The 18,209-nt window shown below is 39.6% G+C and overlaps 1 protein-coding gene across 5 annotated transcripts in view; it reads right to left on the bottom strand.

Moving 5' to 3' along the window:
• Window positions 1-18,209, bottom strand: part of SLC12A6 (solute carrier family 12 member 6) — a 108,284-nt gene that overhangs the window by 25,620 nt on the left and 64,455 nt on the right. For all 5 annotated transcript variants that reach the window (XM_009249657.4, XM_009249658.4, XM_063716012.1 and 2 more), the window contains 6 exon segments: window positions 7,960-8,054; window positions 5,815-5,946; window positions 4,644-4,790; window positions 3,224-3,278; window positions 2,254-2,384; window positions 1,345-1,586 (listed from right to left, as the gene is read on the bottom strand). In XM_009249657.4, coding sequence (XP_009247932.3) covers window positions 1,345-1,586; window positions 2,254-2,384; window positions 3,224-3,278; window positions 4,644-4,790; window positions 5,815-5,946; window positions 7,960-8,054 — 802 coding nt within the window.

An 18,209-nucleotide genomic window follows, 5' to 3' on the forward strand; every position in this document is an offset into this window, starting at 1 on the left:
TAAGCCTAGACTCAGTGGGAGTGAGGGTAAGGATAACATAAATATTAACCTGCTGGTTTTATTTTTTTCTTTAACCCAGAGACACAAATATAAACAAAGGAATAATACATCCATAGTTAAAATACCTCTCAGGTCCAACAAAGGGACTTCTAAAATTTGCAAAATGATTGAATACATTATTATGAACCATGTACCTATTACTCGCTGAGTAGCTTCAACAACTCTCAACATTTCCCAGTCTTGTTTCATGTATTATTCTAGATTTTTTGTCTTGTTTTGCTGGAATATCTCAAGGAAAATACCATGCATTATGACCGTGTACTAATCAAAAAAGAGGAGAAGCCCCAAAGGTGAACCTGAGACAAAATGGAATTTCCCAAATTGAGATATAACCAGAATGTCACCTTTAGAAATTTTATGCCCCTAAAAAGGACCTTCAGCTGTATTACAGTCCCTAGATAAGCAGATTAAAAGTTTAAGATGGAATCTACTTCTGCCATCATGCAGCATGGCATAGAAGAAATACTGAATGGGGAGTCAGGAAATCACAGTTCATCTTCTTGCTCTGCCATTAATTAACTTTGAGGTAAGTCATTAAACCTACTGGAACTGTCTTTTTGTCTTGAAAAATCTTTTTTTCTGTAATCTGGTTAAATCAACATAGAACCGACGAGTTTGATCCTCAGATAATCCAGATGACTTTTCAAGATAATTCTGTAACAAGACTACCAGTAACACTGAGTGCCAGCTAGTCCCTATGCCACTAGTCAAAGGGAAAAGTGAGCCTGTGAGTCACAGATCTGCACAAATCCATTACTTCAAAAAACATAAAGTATTTGCACTAGCAAGTTGAAAGAGGTGGTGAATGATGAGAGAGTACTTAATGGGTACAAAGTACATTATTTGGGTAATGGATAAAAGCCCTGACCTAGGCTGGGTGCAGTGGCTCACGCCTGTAATCCCAGCACTTTGGGAGGCCAAGGTGGGCCTTATAAAGGTTGCTGGCAATAACTACACTGTCTGCAAAGCCCTTTATGAATAGTTCAAAATGTGTATAATAAAAAAAGATTATGTACAATTATCAGGGAGAAAAAAATCTAATATCTGAACCTAAATGATGGTTACAGCTACTAGTTCTATGCTTCGGACATAAGAAAGAGGATGAACAGGACATAGTTTGCTGGGAGGCTTCCTGCCTAGATGAGAAAGGAAGTCTAACTGGGCTTATCCGAGAGGGAAAATCTCAGGGAGACTCCATGAAATTCTGACTTAAAATTATCACACCACCAGATATTTTCAATTACTACCCAATAAGCATGGCTAGGCAGAGAGACAGACACGTACGGGAAGTGTGGAGGAGCAAAAGAAGACTTGATGGCTCCAGCATAGATGGCCAAGATGGACACAATGACACAGGCCAGGAAAAGTGAGGCAAACTTGTTCACATAGCGTACGCCGATAAATACCACTAATACCATAAGGACCAAGAAAGCTGTGCCGTAGACACGCATGTTATTTAGCATGGCTGCTGATTCCTTGAGTGCGTCATCACTGCGAAAGATGGCAGCTCGGGGGACGATATAGACCTGTTAGGTAAAAATAAAGGAGAAAATCAGGTTATTTCAAAATAATTAAGTAAAAAGGCTGTATTCGTTTGCATTTACTTTCACAAAAGAAAGCAAAGCTGAGAGAGAAAATGACTGGGGAATTAGCCTAGTTTCTAATAGGATCTGAAATGCCTTCAGAAATGGGACGTCATGGATTTTTTTTTTTTTGGGTCTACATGCTGTTCTGAATAACTACATTTCCAAATGGAAAGAAAGGAAAGGAACAAATTATTAATTTTATTCATAGGGTTATATAAAGTAATTATAATGATGACCTTCACCCCTGACTCTATCACTACTTTAAATAGTAAACAATATGTCTCAGTGAATAGAGAAATGAGAAGCATTTTATTTCCTAGGGATGAAGACACCAAAAAAGATAAACTTTATTTTACTTTTTCCCCATTGGACTTGAACCTCTTGGATGAGGTGGCAGAGTGGTGGCAATCAGGTAGAAAGGAAGGGACAGGCAGGCAAAGGGAATTTCAACCTTTCCACCTCATATTCACGTAAGAGGCCAACTGATGTTGGCAGTCAATCACCTGATGTATTCCCACAGCTGATCTCTCAGAAGCTTTCATAGCAAAGAATAAACCCAAATCAACATTTGTTCTATATTACAGACCACAATGAAGTCACTACTTACCAGAAAGATTTCAATGGCCCCAAGGATGTACATGGCTGCTGCAAATGTGGTACCAAGATAAAAGCAGAGGCCAACAGCCCCACCAAACTCTGGGCCCAGTGCCCGGGAAATCATAAAGTATGAGCCCCCAGCTAAAAGACAAAACAGAAGGTGAATAGGAGAAAGAGTGTGTATTAGTAAGAGGAATATAAATAAAACAGAAATAAGAAAAAATATATACATGAAGGTTAAATGTTTCAGGCTTCTGCAAACCCTCAATGTGATAAAAAAAGATGTGCTAGTGGGAAGTAAAAGGTGAAAGTGTTATTGTGGGATATACTGCACAACTAATGTAATGAGCCATATGAAGCAATACAGTTTGCCAGCATTTACTCAGAAAAAAATTAGAGAATATTTACTATGACACGAGACAGCCCAATAAAATATATTCTGGCTGGGTGTGGAGGTTCACGCCTCTAGCACTTTGGGAGGATGAGGCGAGAGGACTGCTTGAGGCCAGGAGTTTGAGACCAAACTGGGTAACATAGTAAAATGTCACCTCTGCAAAAAAAAAAAAAAATAGCCAGGCATAGTGGTATACACCTCTAGTTCCAGCTACTCAGGAGGCTGAAGTGGGAAAGTAGCTTGAGCCTAGGAGTTGGAGGCTGTGTGAGCTATGATTGTGTCACTGCACTCCAGCCTGGGTGACAGAGTGAGACTCTGTCTATTAAAAAAAAATATTCTAACTAATAAAAGCTAAGAATGTGACTGAAATTAATGCATTCTAATTTAAAAAATAAAGAGATTTTAAAGACGGCATCTTAAAGTCAAGTAGTATTATGTCTATGTCCTACAGACCATTAATTACTCTGTTGTAGCACAGAACAGACTAAATAGTATTCTATTCTTCAGAAGTTTGCACTTCTAGCTTTATAGCATAAACACAGAGTCAATACTGATAAATCCTGAAATACAACCTTGACCTACTAACCTGGCACCACTCCATTAGTGGCAATGGCACTCATGGAGATAGCAGTCAACATTGTCTGCGGAGAAAGGGAAAGGAGAGGATTGTTACTGTGTAAAGATGACATTTCTATACTACTTCTCCATTTGTGTTCCAAGAGCACTTGGCAAACATTTAACTCTACCTACTTTTATGGACAGTCATACCTAATGGTATGGAAATAAGATGATATGGTCCAATTCATTGCACTAGTCATACCACTAATATCTGGAAGATTCTGTCAAAATGTTCCCACATCAGTAGGTCAGGTGCTATTAAGAACTGCTAATCTCACTCTGGATTTCCTAGTTACACAGGAAATAGAGCACAGTATACTCAAAAGGAAGAACTAGAGAAATAACTCAGAAAATAGGTTAGAACCTGACTAAAGACTAAATACAATATCAAGAACAATGTTCAGTAAGAAAGGGAATCACTGAAGGCTTCTGAGCACATAGGAACTGCATTTTAAAAATATTACCTGGTAGCATAGTATAGAATGGACTGCAGATAGGAGTAGCTGGAGGCAGAGTGATTGGTTAGCAGGCTACCATAGTAGTTCAGTGAGAGGTAAAAACTATAGTGGTGGTAGTGTGAATAAAAAGGGCTGAGTGTAAAAGATTTCAGAGAATAGATTAGCGTTGGTAGCTGATTAGATGTGAAAAGCAATTAAGAAGCCAAACACAGCCTTGAGGTTTTAAGCCAGAGAGACTAAAAAAAGGTGGTACCATGAACATTTTAAGTTATTAAAAATATGAACTGTGCCTGCTTAACCTGTTTTGCTCATCAGCTGGGGATAATATACAGGTAGGGTATAAAGGTCATAGTGATAAAAAAGGACAGTAGAAAACTATAAAATTCATAGGTGTGTCTGGGATACATAATGAGGAGAAGTTTAAATTAAAGGAAGATAAAAATGTTCTCAGTAGAGAGAAGACCTGGAAAGAACATCTAAATTTCTAAGGAAGGGATAAGGGAAGAAACTTTAAAACCAAATAAAAAAACCAAATACCCCTCCCATCTGCAATAACCTGTCTTGTTTCTCAATATATATTGGAGTAATACATCACATTTTCTAACACATTTTCTGTCACAACTTTGGTGCTATCAAGCTCAAATAGTTTGGATTCTGAATTCTTTGAAGACAGGAACTTTATCTTCCATTTCCAGTTGAAGTCTTGCTTTGTAATTTCTACTACACATCATATAATAGATAGCAAGCAATGACTAATAGGCACTGAATAACTGAAAATCCTTTAGATTTTAATATCAGAATAATTTCTTCTGTTGAGATCATGAGTCCTTCCCTAAGCATTCTTTGTTTTATTCCCAAAGAGGTCATGTGCATCTGCTCTTCAGAACTTGCAACGTTCAGGTGATCTCCAGGAGCCAGTGCAGTACTTACACAGCAGCAGCAGATAAGGACAATTGCAAAAGCCTGAAGAACTCCAGCTGTGCCCACCACCCATGTAAGGCGTAAAAAAAGGATCACTCCAAAAATATTTTGTAGACACGGGAGGTAGACACCCATGAAGGTACCCATTTGGGGGGTCTAGAAAGAAAGACATTGACAAAAAATTAAACAGTTATCCTAAAGAGAGGTTTTTATTCTTTTATGTAATAACTTGCTCCCTAACTACCGTATTAACCTCCAAGCAGAGATCATAAGTTTAATCAATATCTTCAAAAGGGCACATATAAAATCTCCATCTTTCAAGTGTTTATCATCATACTTTTATTATTCCTAAAGCTATACATTTTAACGTTACAAAGGTTCCCGCATGTGTTTATTATACATAGGCATTTGGCCACAAATAAACTTTTATGTGCACCCACAACAATTTAAAATTTTGTTTTTCAAAGCTGTTGGCTTTTTTCATTTAAAAACAATAAGGACTTAATGGAATTTCTTCAGAATTTGGCATAAATTCTTCACAGTAGTTAGTGAATAAAATAGATGGCAAAATGAAGATCTGAGGGCCGTTTTATCCCTTTTTGAAAGAGCTGAACAACCAGAATGGTAAACTGAATGTCTTATATTTTCATTTTGAGACAAACTGATGTTTGGTTTTTAAAAAACCCAACAACTTCACAACAGACAGATGGCATCAGCAGATGGGTATGGACACTCTTCTCTTGAAAAGCTATTCCCTCTCCCTGAATGCACTTTTCCCACATAGCTCACTCCCTCACATCAGCTAGATCTCTCCTCAAGTATCACCTTGTCAGAAAGGCTTTCTCTGTCCAACCTATGTAACTAGCAATGCCCTCCACTCTGGCTCCCTTGCCAATTTCAGTCTCTTTACTTTGCTTAATTTTTTGCTAGGGAATTTATCAACACTTAATATGTTATATATTTTGGCAGTTAAAACAGCTTAAGGACTGTATCCCCACATTAGAATTTAGACTGCATCATATGTTTTCTTTGTGCTATGACCCTGGTGCCCAGAACAGTTCCAGGCACCTCTCAAGCATTTAATAAATAGCTGCTGAACACAGAATGGTGCCTTAGGTATTTCCTTCTTTCTTATATACAGGGCTCTTTTTATGTATTCCTTGTTATTCTGAGGCCTCACCTTGGCGGGCTTCTTTTTCCCTTCAGTGATGTTTTCTGCCTCTTCATGTTCCTTTGCTCCTTGAGTCAGATTAGTGTAATTGGCCATGCGGTTGAGGAGGGAAGACACCTTCGGTCTGGTGTCCATTTCTTCCTATAAAGCCAGTGACATGGAAGAAATGAGCTACAAAGAACACTGAACATAAGCATCAAAATAATCTTGCTACCAGAAAACTTCAAATTAAATGAAAAAATATTTCACAGGTAGGCCAGGTGCAGTGGCTCACGCCTGTAATCCCAGCACTTTGGGGGGCCAAGGTGGCTGGATCACCTGAGGCTGGGAGTTTGAGACCAGCCTGGCAAGATGGTGAAACCTCGTCTCTACTAAAAATACAAAAATCAGCTGGGTGTGGTGGCACGCGCCTGTAATCCCAGCTACACGGGAGGCTGAGGCGGGAGAATCAGCTTGAACCCAGGAGGCAGAGGTTGCAGTGAGCCGCGATCGCGCCACTGCGCTCCAGCCTGGGCAACAGAGCGAGACTCCATCTCAAAAAAAAAAAAACAAAAAAAACCAAAATGGTACACTGAGTTGGGCATGGTGGCTCACACCTGCTAACCCAATGCTATGGGAGGGCAAGGCAGAAGGATTGCTTGAGCCCAGGCATTCAAGACCAGCCTGGGCACCAGAGTGAGACCTTGTCTCTGAAAAAAATTTAAAAATCAGCCAGGTGTGGTGACATGTGCCTGTAGTCCCAGCTACTAGGGAGGCTGAGGTAGGAGGGTCCTTTGAGCCCAGGAGGTCAAGCTGTGATCGTGCCACTGCACTCCAGCCTGGGTGACAGAGCAAGACCCTGTCTCAAAAACAAACTAAAAATGGTACACTGAGAGAAGTGGCACTTGCATCATTGTCAAAGGCCAGAAAAGGTAGTGCTGAAATAAACCAGGCTCCTTTCAACAACCTGGCCACAGGTTATGGAGCCTGGCCACAGAGTCCATGTTGTCTTATTCAGATAAGATATAGAGGTCCTCTTCATTATGTTAAGTGAAATAAGCCAGGCACAGAAAGATAAATAGCACACGATCTCACTTACATGTGGGATCTAAAAAGTAGAACTCGTAGTAATAGAATGGTGGTTACCAGATGCTTGGAGTGTATGTAGGGGAACGGGGAGAGGTTAGTCACAGGATACAAAATTTCAGTTAGGCAGGAGAAATAAGTTTTTGAGATCTATTGCACAGCATAGCGACTATAGTTAACATACTGTATATTTCAAAATTGCTAAGAAAGTCAAATTCAAATATTTCCACCACAAAAATGATAAGTATACAAGGTGATACATATGCTAATTAGCTTGATTTAATCATTCCACAATGTATACAAATATCAAAATATCACATTGTAATCCATAAATATATACAGTTATTATTTGACAATTTAAAAAAAAGGACATTAAGGTCCTGCTAATCTGGAAGCCTGCTTCCTACAGTGATTTTTGTTTAGTTACTTCTTTTTTTTTTTTTTGGAGACGGAGTCTTGCTCTGTCGCCCAGGCTGGAGTGCAGTGGCACAATCTTGGCTCACTGCAAGCTCTGCCTCCCGGGTTCACGCCATTCTCCTGCCTCAGCCTCTTGAGTAGCTGGGACCACAGACGCCCGCCACCATGCCCAGCTAATTTTTTGTAGTTTTAGTAGAGACGGGGTTTCACCGTGTCAGCCAGGATGGTCTCGATCTCCTGACCTTGTGATCCACCCGCCTCGGCCTCCCAAAGTGTTGGGATTACAGGCGTGAGCCACTGCGCCCGGCCTTGTTTAGTTAGTTCTAAGGCAAATGATAGTCTTTCCAGACAGAGGGTGGAGAAATACACTGATTTATAGTTAGAAGAAAGATTATTCTAATAAAAACAATTAAATCACAACTGAATTAGATTGCAAGGTAATCTATATGTCCAAGAAGTCAAACTCCTCTTCCTTACTACATAACAATTTAATAGTTACTCACTATAATTAGATTACACAGACAAAATTTACTATAATAACAAGTTACAATATTTTCTTTTAACATTAAATTATCCAGCTTGTAAAATTTTAAAACCAAATGGGGTAAAATATGGCTATCATGAGATCTTTGTTCCTAAAGTCTCAGTCCATAGTTTTCTCCAAAATATTACCTCAAAGAGAGCCAAATTTTTATCAAAATATTCATCTCCTTCTTCATAATTGGAATTATTGAGATAAGCATTTCGAGCTTTCTTATGTCCATCGTCTGGAAAAAAAAAAGTAGACCAAGTTAGTTTCTCACTGGTTTCTGATGAAGAAACATCAGCACCAGATAAGTGTAGGTTGCTTCGGTATTAATATAACCCATTTTCATATTCAAATTTAATCTTAGAACTCAACCAGCGCTGCTTGGAGAATATGGACCCCTCTCCAGCAGGAACAAAAATAAAACTCTGAGAAGTAAACATGGGTCTTTCCTTTCCTTAACAATAATAAAGACCCCTAGAGACGCTATTCTTTTGGAATTCCAGCCCATGAAGACTTTTTTTGAGATGGAGCCTCGCTATGTCGCCCAGGCTGGAGTGCAGTGGTGCAATCTCAGCTCACCGCAACCTCCGCCTCCCTGGTTCAAGTGATTCTCCTGTCTCAGCCTTGAAGTAGCTGGGAGTACAGGCACGCACCACCATGCCCAGCTAATTTTTTTGTGTTTTTAATAGAGATAGGGATTCACCACGTTGGCCAGGTTGGTCTCAAACTCCTGGCCTCAAGTTATCCGCCCACCTCAGCCTCCCAAAGTGCTGGGATTACAGGCGTGAGCCACTTGCACCCAGTCGAGACTCTACTCTTAAAGTCACCTAAATTTAGGAGGAAAAAAAGATATTGGGTATATACTCAGGGTATAATACTGTGTTAGATGTAGTCTCCTTTACACACTATTGCTGCTGATAATGACAGTAAAAGCTCTCTGCCTCCACAGCTGTCTGACCTTTTACAAATCATATGAAGTTTTGATTTGCATTTCTCTGATGATTTCAGTGATGAGCATTTCACACCAGTCAGAATGGCAATTATTAAAAAGTCAAAAATAACAGATGTTGGTGAGGCTGTGGAGAAAAAGAAACGCTTATACACTGCTGGTGGGAATGTAAATTAGTTCAGCCACTGTGGAAAGCAATTTGGAGATTCCTCAAAGAACTCAGAACTACCATTCCACCCAGCAATCCCATTACTGGGTATATACCCAAAGGAAAATAAATCATTCTACCAAAAAGACACATGCACTTCTATGTTCATTACATACAATTGAAACCCAATCTTCAAGCCAAAAACAGTTTAAAGCCTAGCTACAAGTCCTGGATAAATCCATGGACTGAATTGAGAACCTCTCTTCCCGTTTGGCATACTTTCCTCTGATTGATTCTCCACCCTTTACCTATTTTACATATATCTACCCTTCCCTAATTGGTTTTTTACACTGTCATGCCCACCTTTGAGTGGTGCCTTTGTTTTAGCCTTTTTTTGCATACTCACAAACCAATGAGCAGGCACTCCCCTATTCTGAGCCCATAAAGGCCCCAGCCCCAGCCCCAATGAGAGAGAGAGACCACCCTCGCATGCCCTCTCCACTGAGAACTGTTTCTCATCATTCAATAAAATTCTTCTCCGCCCTCCTCACCCTTTGATATCAGCACAACCTCATTCTTCTTGGATGTGGAACAAGAACTCAGGACCCACCAAACACAGGTACAAAGAAGGCTGTAATACTGTGGCCCTCCACGCTCTGCCAGTGGAGGGCAGCTACCCCATGCGACGGGAAGCAGCAGCGGGCGGGAGCAGGGGCGACAGGACAGACAGAGCTGTTAACATGCCGCCATCCATGGGGCTGCAGATGGTGGGACTAAAAGAGCTATTAGCACATGATAACACCCCCTCTGAGGTTTCAGGGTTGCGGACACCCGTTTGGATGCCACCATGTTCCCCTCAGTGTGACACGCCTGGTCCAGCAGCAATCCCTACATACAGCCCGCTTCTGTCTCACTGCTTGGAGCAGCCAGCTGGACACTGCACTCGCTCACTCACTCACCCCCTCCCACCAGTGTGCAATTGCAACGGCTGCAGGATCTGCATTGGAGCGCAAGCCAGGCACAGCCCAGCAGGCTGAATAGACAGGGCATCTCTTCTGGTGAGCTCGGGCCTGAGCAAAGCCTGGGCATGGATGTTGCTGGCTGGAGGTCTCTGGCTGGCAAAGTGACCAAGAAAAATCCTGTGTCACTATGCTTCCTACCTGGGTGAAAGGATTACCCATACCCCAATCCTCAGCATCATGCAATATACACATGTAACAAACCTGTACATGTACCCTCTAAATCCAAAATAAAAGTTGAAAAAAAATACGGCAGGCGTGGTGGCTCATGCCTGTAATCCTAGAACTTTGGGAGGCCCAGGTGGGAGACTGCTAGAGTCCAGGAGTTCTGGACCAGCCTGGGCAACATTGAGACCCTGCCTCAACAAAAAAAAATTAAAAAATTAGCAGGGCATGGTGGTGCATGCTTATAGTTCTAGCTATTCAGGCAGGAGGATTCCTTGAGCCCAGGGGTTCAAGACTGCAAGTGAGCTGTGACTGATCCACTGCACTCCAGCCTGGGCAACAGGGTGAGACCCTGTCTCAGGGCGGGGGGGTGGGGGGGAGTTGAAAAAAGAAAAAAATTATATTATGTCATTTAACTATTATTTTTGTACAAACCCTTCCACATTTTTTTTTTTAATGTTAAAAGAGGCATCTGACAAAAATTCGGTGAAAGAGCTATGAGGAAAAAAAGGAGACCAGGTCCATAAGACAGCAACTTTGTTTTATTTGAGCCCTTCCTTAACTTTGTTTCATTATTATGCAAAAGTTATATAATTACAGAGTCTGGAAGGAGAGAAGAGAAAAAAAACATAAATGCTATTAAAAACTAAGATTTTCAATACTGGGGAAATAAATACCAATATAAAAATTAAAGAATTAAAAATCCTATAAGCTTAAATGTATAAGGATGGGCTTGAGAAACAGTCAATAAACTATCAAAATTACTGGGTCAAATCAAAGGGCACAGAGCCAAACTGAAGGGGTTTCCAATGCCCCAAAATGGAATAATACAAACATTAAAAATAAATAATGTGATGGATTGAAATGCAAATTTATGAAATACTCAAAATGATATTCTGAAAAATTAGTCACCTTTGCAGGGTTAAGGAAACAACACGACTCTGAAAAATGACATTAATAAAGAGAAAAAAATAAATGGAAAGAAGTAAGCAATCATTTTGCCTTTCTTGTGCCAACTGTATTTCAGGGTAACCAATAATTAAAAGAAAATTTCTTCCTTATAGAAGCATTCCAGCTAATTAATGATAGATGGAATGATAGAAAAAATCACTAATGAAATAACAGATATAGGCAACGATCATCAATGGTTGTTAAAACCATTAGGTGAAAGGCTGAGGCAGAACTTTACAATGGATGGATCAGGGTGATCTGGAGCCTGCTTATCAGCTTTAACATCTCTGAAGGTATGACAACACAATCTCCTGTAATACAATGAAAAATACACTGTACAAGCTATGATGTATTCTTTCCAAAAGAATGGAAATTGAATCTAATCAAGCCTCGAAATCTAACTATCCGTTCAAAGAAAACACAAAGGAGGAACATGTTAAACATTAGTCTAATCACCAAATTCAGAATGTGAGAAATTTTACAAGATGATCTGACTTCTTCAGCAAATAAATGGCATAAACTTAAAAGGTGAACTTTTATAGATAAAAGAGACTTAAAAGACATATCAACTAATTGCAAATGAACATTGTTAGGATCCTGACTCAATAAATCAAAGGTAAAAAGGCATTTTTAAAACAAAAAATAAGAGAAAATATATCGCTCTTTTTTTAAAAAAAGGGCAAGTAAAATCATATGATGTCTGGAATTTTCTTTAGAACAGTTTAGGGAAAAATTAGGTAGGGTCTTGAAAACGGATTTGTAACACTGATGAAGCTGGGTGATGCATTCATAAAAGTTCATTATGCTATTCTACTTTTCTGTACCTTTGATATTTTCAGTAACAAAAAGTTATAAAAAGAAAAATGTAATTCTTTTCCTCTTCCTAATGGCTCCAGAAAATTCTAAAGAGTATAGCTTAGGCTGGGTGCAGTGGCTAACGCCTGTAATTCCAGCACTTTAGGAGGCCGAGGCGGGTGAATCACGAGGTCAGGAGATCGAGACCATCCTGGCTAACACGGTGAAACCCCGTCTCTACTAAAAAATACAAAAAATTAGCCGGGCGTGGTGGCGGCCGCCTGTAGTCCCAGCTACTTGGGAGGCTGAGGCAGGAGAATGGCATGAACCCAGGAGGCGGAGCTTGCAGTGAGCCAAGATCGTGCCACTGCACTTTAGCCTGGGCGACAGAGCGAGACTCCATCTCAAAAAAAAAAAAAAAAGAGTATAGCTTAAAATTATCACCACTTCTGAGTAATTCATTTATTCAACTAATATTTATTAAATTCCTAGGATGTACTGGGTACTGTTCTGGGTCCTAGGGGTATAGCAGTGGACATGGCAGTTAAAGACCCTGCCTTCACTGTGCATATACTGAAGTTACAGAAGACAGAAAGCAAGTAAAAACAACAGCAGCAATTAAAAAAAAAAAAAAAAGACAAAATAAAAACAAAAAAACCCAAAAAGAATTTCAAGAAGTGATAAGTTCAAGGAAGAAAATCAAATAGGTACTGGGAGAGACTGTGACTAGGGAGGGGAATGACAACTTCATATAAGATCATTGGTGTGCTGATAAGCAGCCTCTAAAGAATTAAAACAAACCCCTGACTTACAGTACTTGACAATTTCTGTGGTATAAATACTCACACATGGCCATTTTCAAACTACTAATGTGAAGACAATGAACCTGGTTTTGGGAAGAGATTTACATTAACTGGCTCTTGTAAGCTGGTATAAGCTGGCTGCAGCACACTCCTGGCATAGGATAGTAAGGAAAAGCCTACATTTCAGGCAGAGGGAATATAGCAATTTTAAAAGATCCTAAAGCAGAACCAATTTTAGTGAATTCATAAAGCAGAAAGGACAATATAGCTAAAGGACAGTGAGGAAAGGAGAGCATATTTAGAAAGACAGAAAGGAGCCAGACCACGTAAGTTAGTCAATGGATAGTTTTTCCAAAGGAGAGAGTAATGTGAGAGTGTGGTAATAGTTCGTTTGGGAAGCAGGGGTAATACAGATAGCTTTTCTTTTTTTTAAAGAAGAGATTATAAAGAAGCAGAAAAAGTGGGACAAATAATTTAGGATGGCACAATGGTCCAAGCATATCAATAATACCAGTAATGTAAATAGACTAAGACAAAGATTGACAGACTGGATTAAACAATAAAATCTAGACATATACTATTTATAAGAGATATAAGGACATACAAAAGCTGAACATTAAGAAAACATTAAGGAAGGAGATATATCAGGCAAATACCAACCAAAAGAAAGCTGATATAATTTTATTAATGTCAGATAAATTTATGAGAAAAATTTTATTAGGAATTAGAAGGTAACCACATAATAACAAAAGGTTTAATCCACCAAGAAGTCATGACAATTTTATTTATCATTATTATTATTTTTTGAGACAGGGTCTCACTCTTACGCCCAGGCTGGAGTACAGTGGTGCGATCACGGCTCACTGCAGCCTCAGCCTCCTGGGCCCAAGAGATCCTCCCACCTCAGCCTCCCAAGTAGCTAGGACTACAGGCTTATGCCACCACGAAGAGCTAATTTTTGGATTTTTTGTAGAGATGAGGTTTTGCCATGTTGCCTTGTATTCCTAGACTCAAGCCATCAGCCTGCCTCAACCTCCCAAAGTGCTGGGATTACAGGTGTGAGCCACCGGGCCTGGCTGGAACAACAATTTTAGACATACATCTATTGTTTAGTTATTATTATTATTTTGCTCAAAAAATTACCTCCAAATTTATTGGCATTTTAAACAACACAGTTTATCATCTATTTGTTTGGACTGGATTTTTAAAAGTCTGACAATCTGTCTTTTCAACTGCCAAGTTTAGTCCATCAACCTTAGTGATTAATATATTTAGACAGGGTTCTAACATCTTTTTATTCGTTCTTTCTCTATGACTCATTCTCATCCTCTGTCTCTATCTCTCCCACTCTTTGGATTTTCTGGTTTGTTTTTCCTTAATGACATTTTCCCCTCTAGTTTCCATCCTCTATTTCTGTTCTTTTAGCAATGACCCTTGAAATTTTACTATGTATTTTACTTACATTGTTAAATAAGTTTAAACAATTGCTTGACATTCTCCTGAACAACACAAAGACTTCCTAATACTTCAATTCCAACTTTCTCCTCCTGCCTTACCTAATATTGGTGTCCAACGTTCCCAGTAGTCTCTTTAACAAAAAAAAAAAAAAAAAAAAACTCCATAAATAAGATATTAGAGTTGTTTTATTGAGACAATACTGATTTGAGTCGATGTACAAGTTTACTAGTTCATTTATTCACTACTCTTTCTTACATTTCAGACTACTAGTCTTCTAGGATCATTTTATTCTTTCTTGAGGTATATTCCTTAGAATTCCTTTAGGTTTCTCAAACTCAGCACTATGGACTTTTGGAGCAAATAATTATTGTGAGGGACTGTCCTGTGCACTGCAGAATATTTAAGAGCATCCCTGGCCTCTACTCATTAGATGCCAGTAGCACCTCCAGTAGTGACTGTCAGAGATGTCTCCAGGCTGGGCGCAGCGGCCCTCTCCTGTAATCCCAGCACTTTGGGAGGCCACAGCAGGAGGACTGCTTGAGGGCAGGAGTTTGAGACTAGCATGAGCAACATTGTGAGACCTTGTCTCTACAAAATTTTTGTGTACACTTATTTGTGTTTTCTGGCTTGTGTTTGTAACTTTGTGTTTTGGTACTGAGAATTCTTCTGTCATTCTGTTGTTCCTTTGATGAACTGTCCTTTCTCTCTGGTTGCTTTCAAGATCTTTTCTTAGATATTCTGCAGTTTCATTAAGATGTATCTAGGTGTAGTTCTTTTTGTTTACATTATTTACCTACTACTAAGCTACTGTTTAATTTCTTTTTTATATCAATATATATATTTTTTTCTTTTCTAGAATTTCCATTTATTTTCCTTCTTTTTAAACAGTCTTTTATTCCTGAGGAGTTTGCTCATCTTCCTAATTGCATCCTCTACTGATTTAAACATTTAATAGAATTTTGTATCCCAGACTCCGGACCATGTCATTTCTCTTGAGGGTTATGGAAGTAAGAGTTCAACACACTACCTCTCTGCTATTCAATAACCTTACAATGATGCTGTTACAAAAATCTGGCATGAGACAATCCTGTCCCATTCTGCTACCTGCTGTCCAAGCCACCTCCTAGCAGCTCTGGCTCCCCTTGTCTTATTATCATCAGACAGTCTGGATTCTGGCTGTTTCTGGCCCACCTTCCATTTGCTTGCTTACTTTTTTTTAGAAAGGTAGAAGAATATCCCTGGAGATTTTTGTCTACATTTTATGAGACCAATGATGCCTCCAACCAATAATGTCCTACTCATGGTCTACTCGTGGTAGTGTTGTGCAGTGGGAGGCTCCCAAAGAGTTCCTGGTCAATCATGGCTTGTGGACAGTCATGAAAGGTCAAGGCTTTCCAAGGCAAGAAATGAAGCATTCATCAAGTGTGGTTATACCAAAAGGCATGAAATTAGAAGTGATTATATTGAAAGGCATAGATTAATTTTTGGCTTGAATATCTTGGTGGGAAACCATGCTGCTTTAGAGTTCAGCCTTCAAAAGTTTAGGTCACTGTTGTGACCCCAAGAAATACCAGATGGAATGGAACTTCTAGTTTCTGAGTAGCAAATAATCTTTACTCTGCAGGAACTAAGAACCAAATCCATATTCCAGGGCTCTTTTAGGATTATTCAGAATCCTAAAATGAGTCCTTTGAAGGATCCCCACTGAGACTGGCCTCAGTAATGGTTTGCATTACATCACCTGTCAGATTACTATTATGTTTCTTTTTTCTTTTTTTTGAGACGGAGTCTTGCTCTGTCGCCCAGTCTGCAGTGCAGTGGCACAATCTCAGCACACTGCGACCTCCGCCTCTAGGGTTCAAGCAATTCTCCCACCTCAGCCTCCCGAGTAGCCGGAATTACAGGCGCCTGCCACCATGCCTGGCTAATTTTTTGTATTTTTAGTTGACATGGGGTTTTGCCATGTTGGCCAGGCTGGTCTTGAACTCCTGACCTCAGGTGATCCACCCACCTCAGCCTCCCAAACTGCTGGGATTACAGGTGTGAGCCACCGCGCCCAGACACTATTATGTTTCTTTTTTCTCATTTTACTATCTAAATAATGCTGATATTTTGGGGAAACTTACTGGTGTTTCACTGCATAATTCAAATGAAAACTGATAGGATAGTTCTACTAAATATTTCAGATTTCTGTTTTTCATGGCATACTTTTTTTTTTTGTAAACAGAAAAAAGGTATACCAAAGGTCTTACTCTTTATATAAACACTTTACTGTTGTGATGTTATTACTTCTATAATGTTGCATTTGTCAATTACCCCTTATACTATAATTTGGGCCCTAGATAAATCTCAAGTTACTCCTTTAGCTTCCTAATCTTGTCAAATGGCCTTTGCTGGTCTGAGTTAGCCAAGAGAGCAGTAAGTGTACTTAATTTCCCTTGGCACAGGTTTGGGTTTGTACTATGTGACTATGTGAATCTGAAAGGTTATCCCAAATGCTATATGTTTTTGATTTTATACTTTGTTTTGCCATTGATTTGTTAAGGAAACCATGTCATTTGTCCTGGAGAGTTTCTGATGGTCTGGGTTTTAATGATGGCATCCATGTGATGCTGTTTAACATGTTCTTTTTTTTGTAATTCCTATAAATTGGTAGTTGAATCTAAAAGCTTAATCACATTCAGTACTTCTAGGAGGGTAGGGAGGAAAACTACTTCACAGTGGTATTATGAACTGCCAGGAGGTACATGTCATTGTCATCTGGTTGTTTTTCCTTTTGAGATATTAGCAATTGTTGATGAGTAATGCCTAGCTCCATTAATTTATAAGAGGTCACCAAATGGTAATATTCTCATTCTATTATTGTTTCTTCATTTATTAGCTGGAATACCTCCATAAAAAGAGACATTTCCTTTAATCTACTATTTGATTACCAAGTGGTTCAGTTAAAAACAGGACGAATAATTCTTTCCCTTTACTGACCAGTTCTCAGAATAAATGGTTCACTAAATACTCCAATGGTGACCAGTTAGTTGTGGGTTTTGTTTTGTTTTGTTTTAGAGACAGGGTATCACTCTGTTGCCCAGGCTAGAGGAGTGCAGTGGCACCATCACAGCTCACTGTAGCCTCCAGAGTAGCTAGGACTACAGGTGTGTGCCACCATGCCTAGGTAATTATTTTTTGCTTTTTTGTAGAGATGGGTTCTTGCAATGTTGCCCAGTCTGATCTTGAACCCCTGGCCTCAAGTAATCCTCCTAGCTCCCTCCTCAGCCTCCTAAAGTGCTGGGACTACAAGCGTGTGCCATTGTGCCTGGCTCGTTTTTTAAATTATCATTATGAACTCATAAACTTAAATATTGGGTTTTTACTGTATTAGCCCTTCCTCATGCCGCTATGAAGAAATACCCGAGACTGGGTAATTTATAAAGAAAAGAGGTTTGGCTGAGCACAGTGGCTCACACCTCTAATCCCAGCACTTTGGGAGGACGAGACAGGCGGATCACTTGAGGCTCGGAGTTTGAGACTAGACTGGCCAACATGGTGAAACCCCATCTCCACTGAAAATACAAAAATTAGCCAGGTGTGATGGTGGGTGCCTGTAATCCCAGCCACTTGGGAGGCTGAAGAAGGAACCTGGGAGACGGAGGTTGCAGTAAGCTGAGATCATGCCACTGTACTCCAGCCTGGGTGACAGAGCAAGATTCTATCTCAAAAAACAAAACAAAACGAAAAACAAAAAAAAAAAAAGAGAGAAAAGAGGTTTAATTGACTCCAAGTTCAGCATGGCTAGGGAAGCCTCAGGAAACTTATAATCATGGTGGAAGGCCCCTCTTCACAGGGCAGCAGGAGAGAGAATGAGTGCAAGGAGGGGAAATGCGTGATGCTTATAAAACCATCAGATCTCATGAGACTCACTCACAATCATAAGAACATAGAGGAAACCGCCCCCATGATTCAGTTATCTCCCACAAAACGTGAGGATTATGGGAATTACAAGTCAAGATGAGTGGGGGGAGACACAGCCAAACCATATCAGGTATGTTTCAAATCAAATGCTTTTTCCACCTCTATTAAGATTATTATACAATATTTTTCTTTTAATTTG

The sequence above is a fragment of the Pongo abelii genome, chromosome 16 (assembly GCF_028885655.2).
Source record: "Pongo abelii isolate AG06213 chromosome 16, NHGRI_mPonAbe1-v2.0_pri, whole genome shotgun sequence".
Taxonomy (NCBI): domain Eukaryota; kingdom Metazoa; phylum Chordata; class Mammalia; order Primates; family Hominidae; genus Pongo; species Pongo abelii.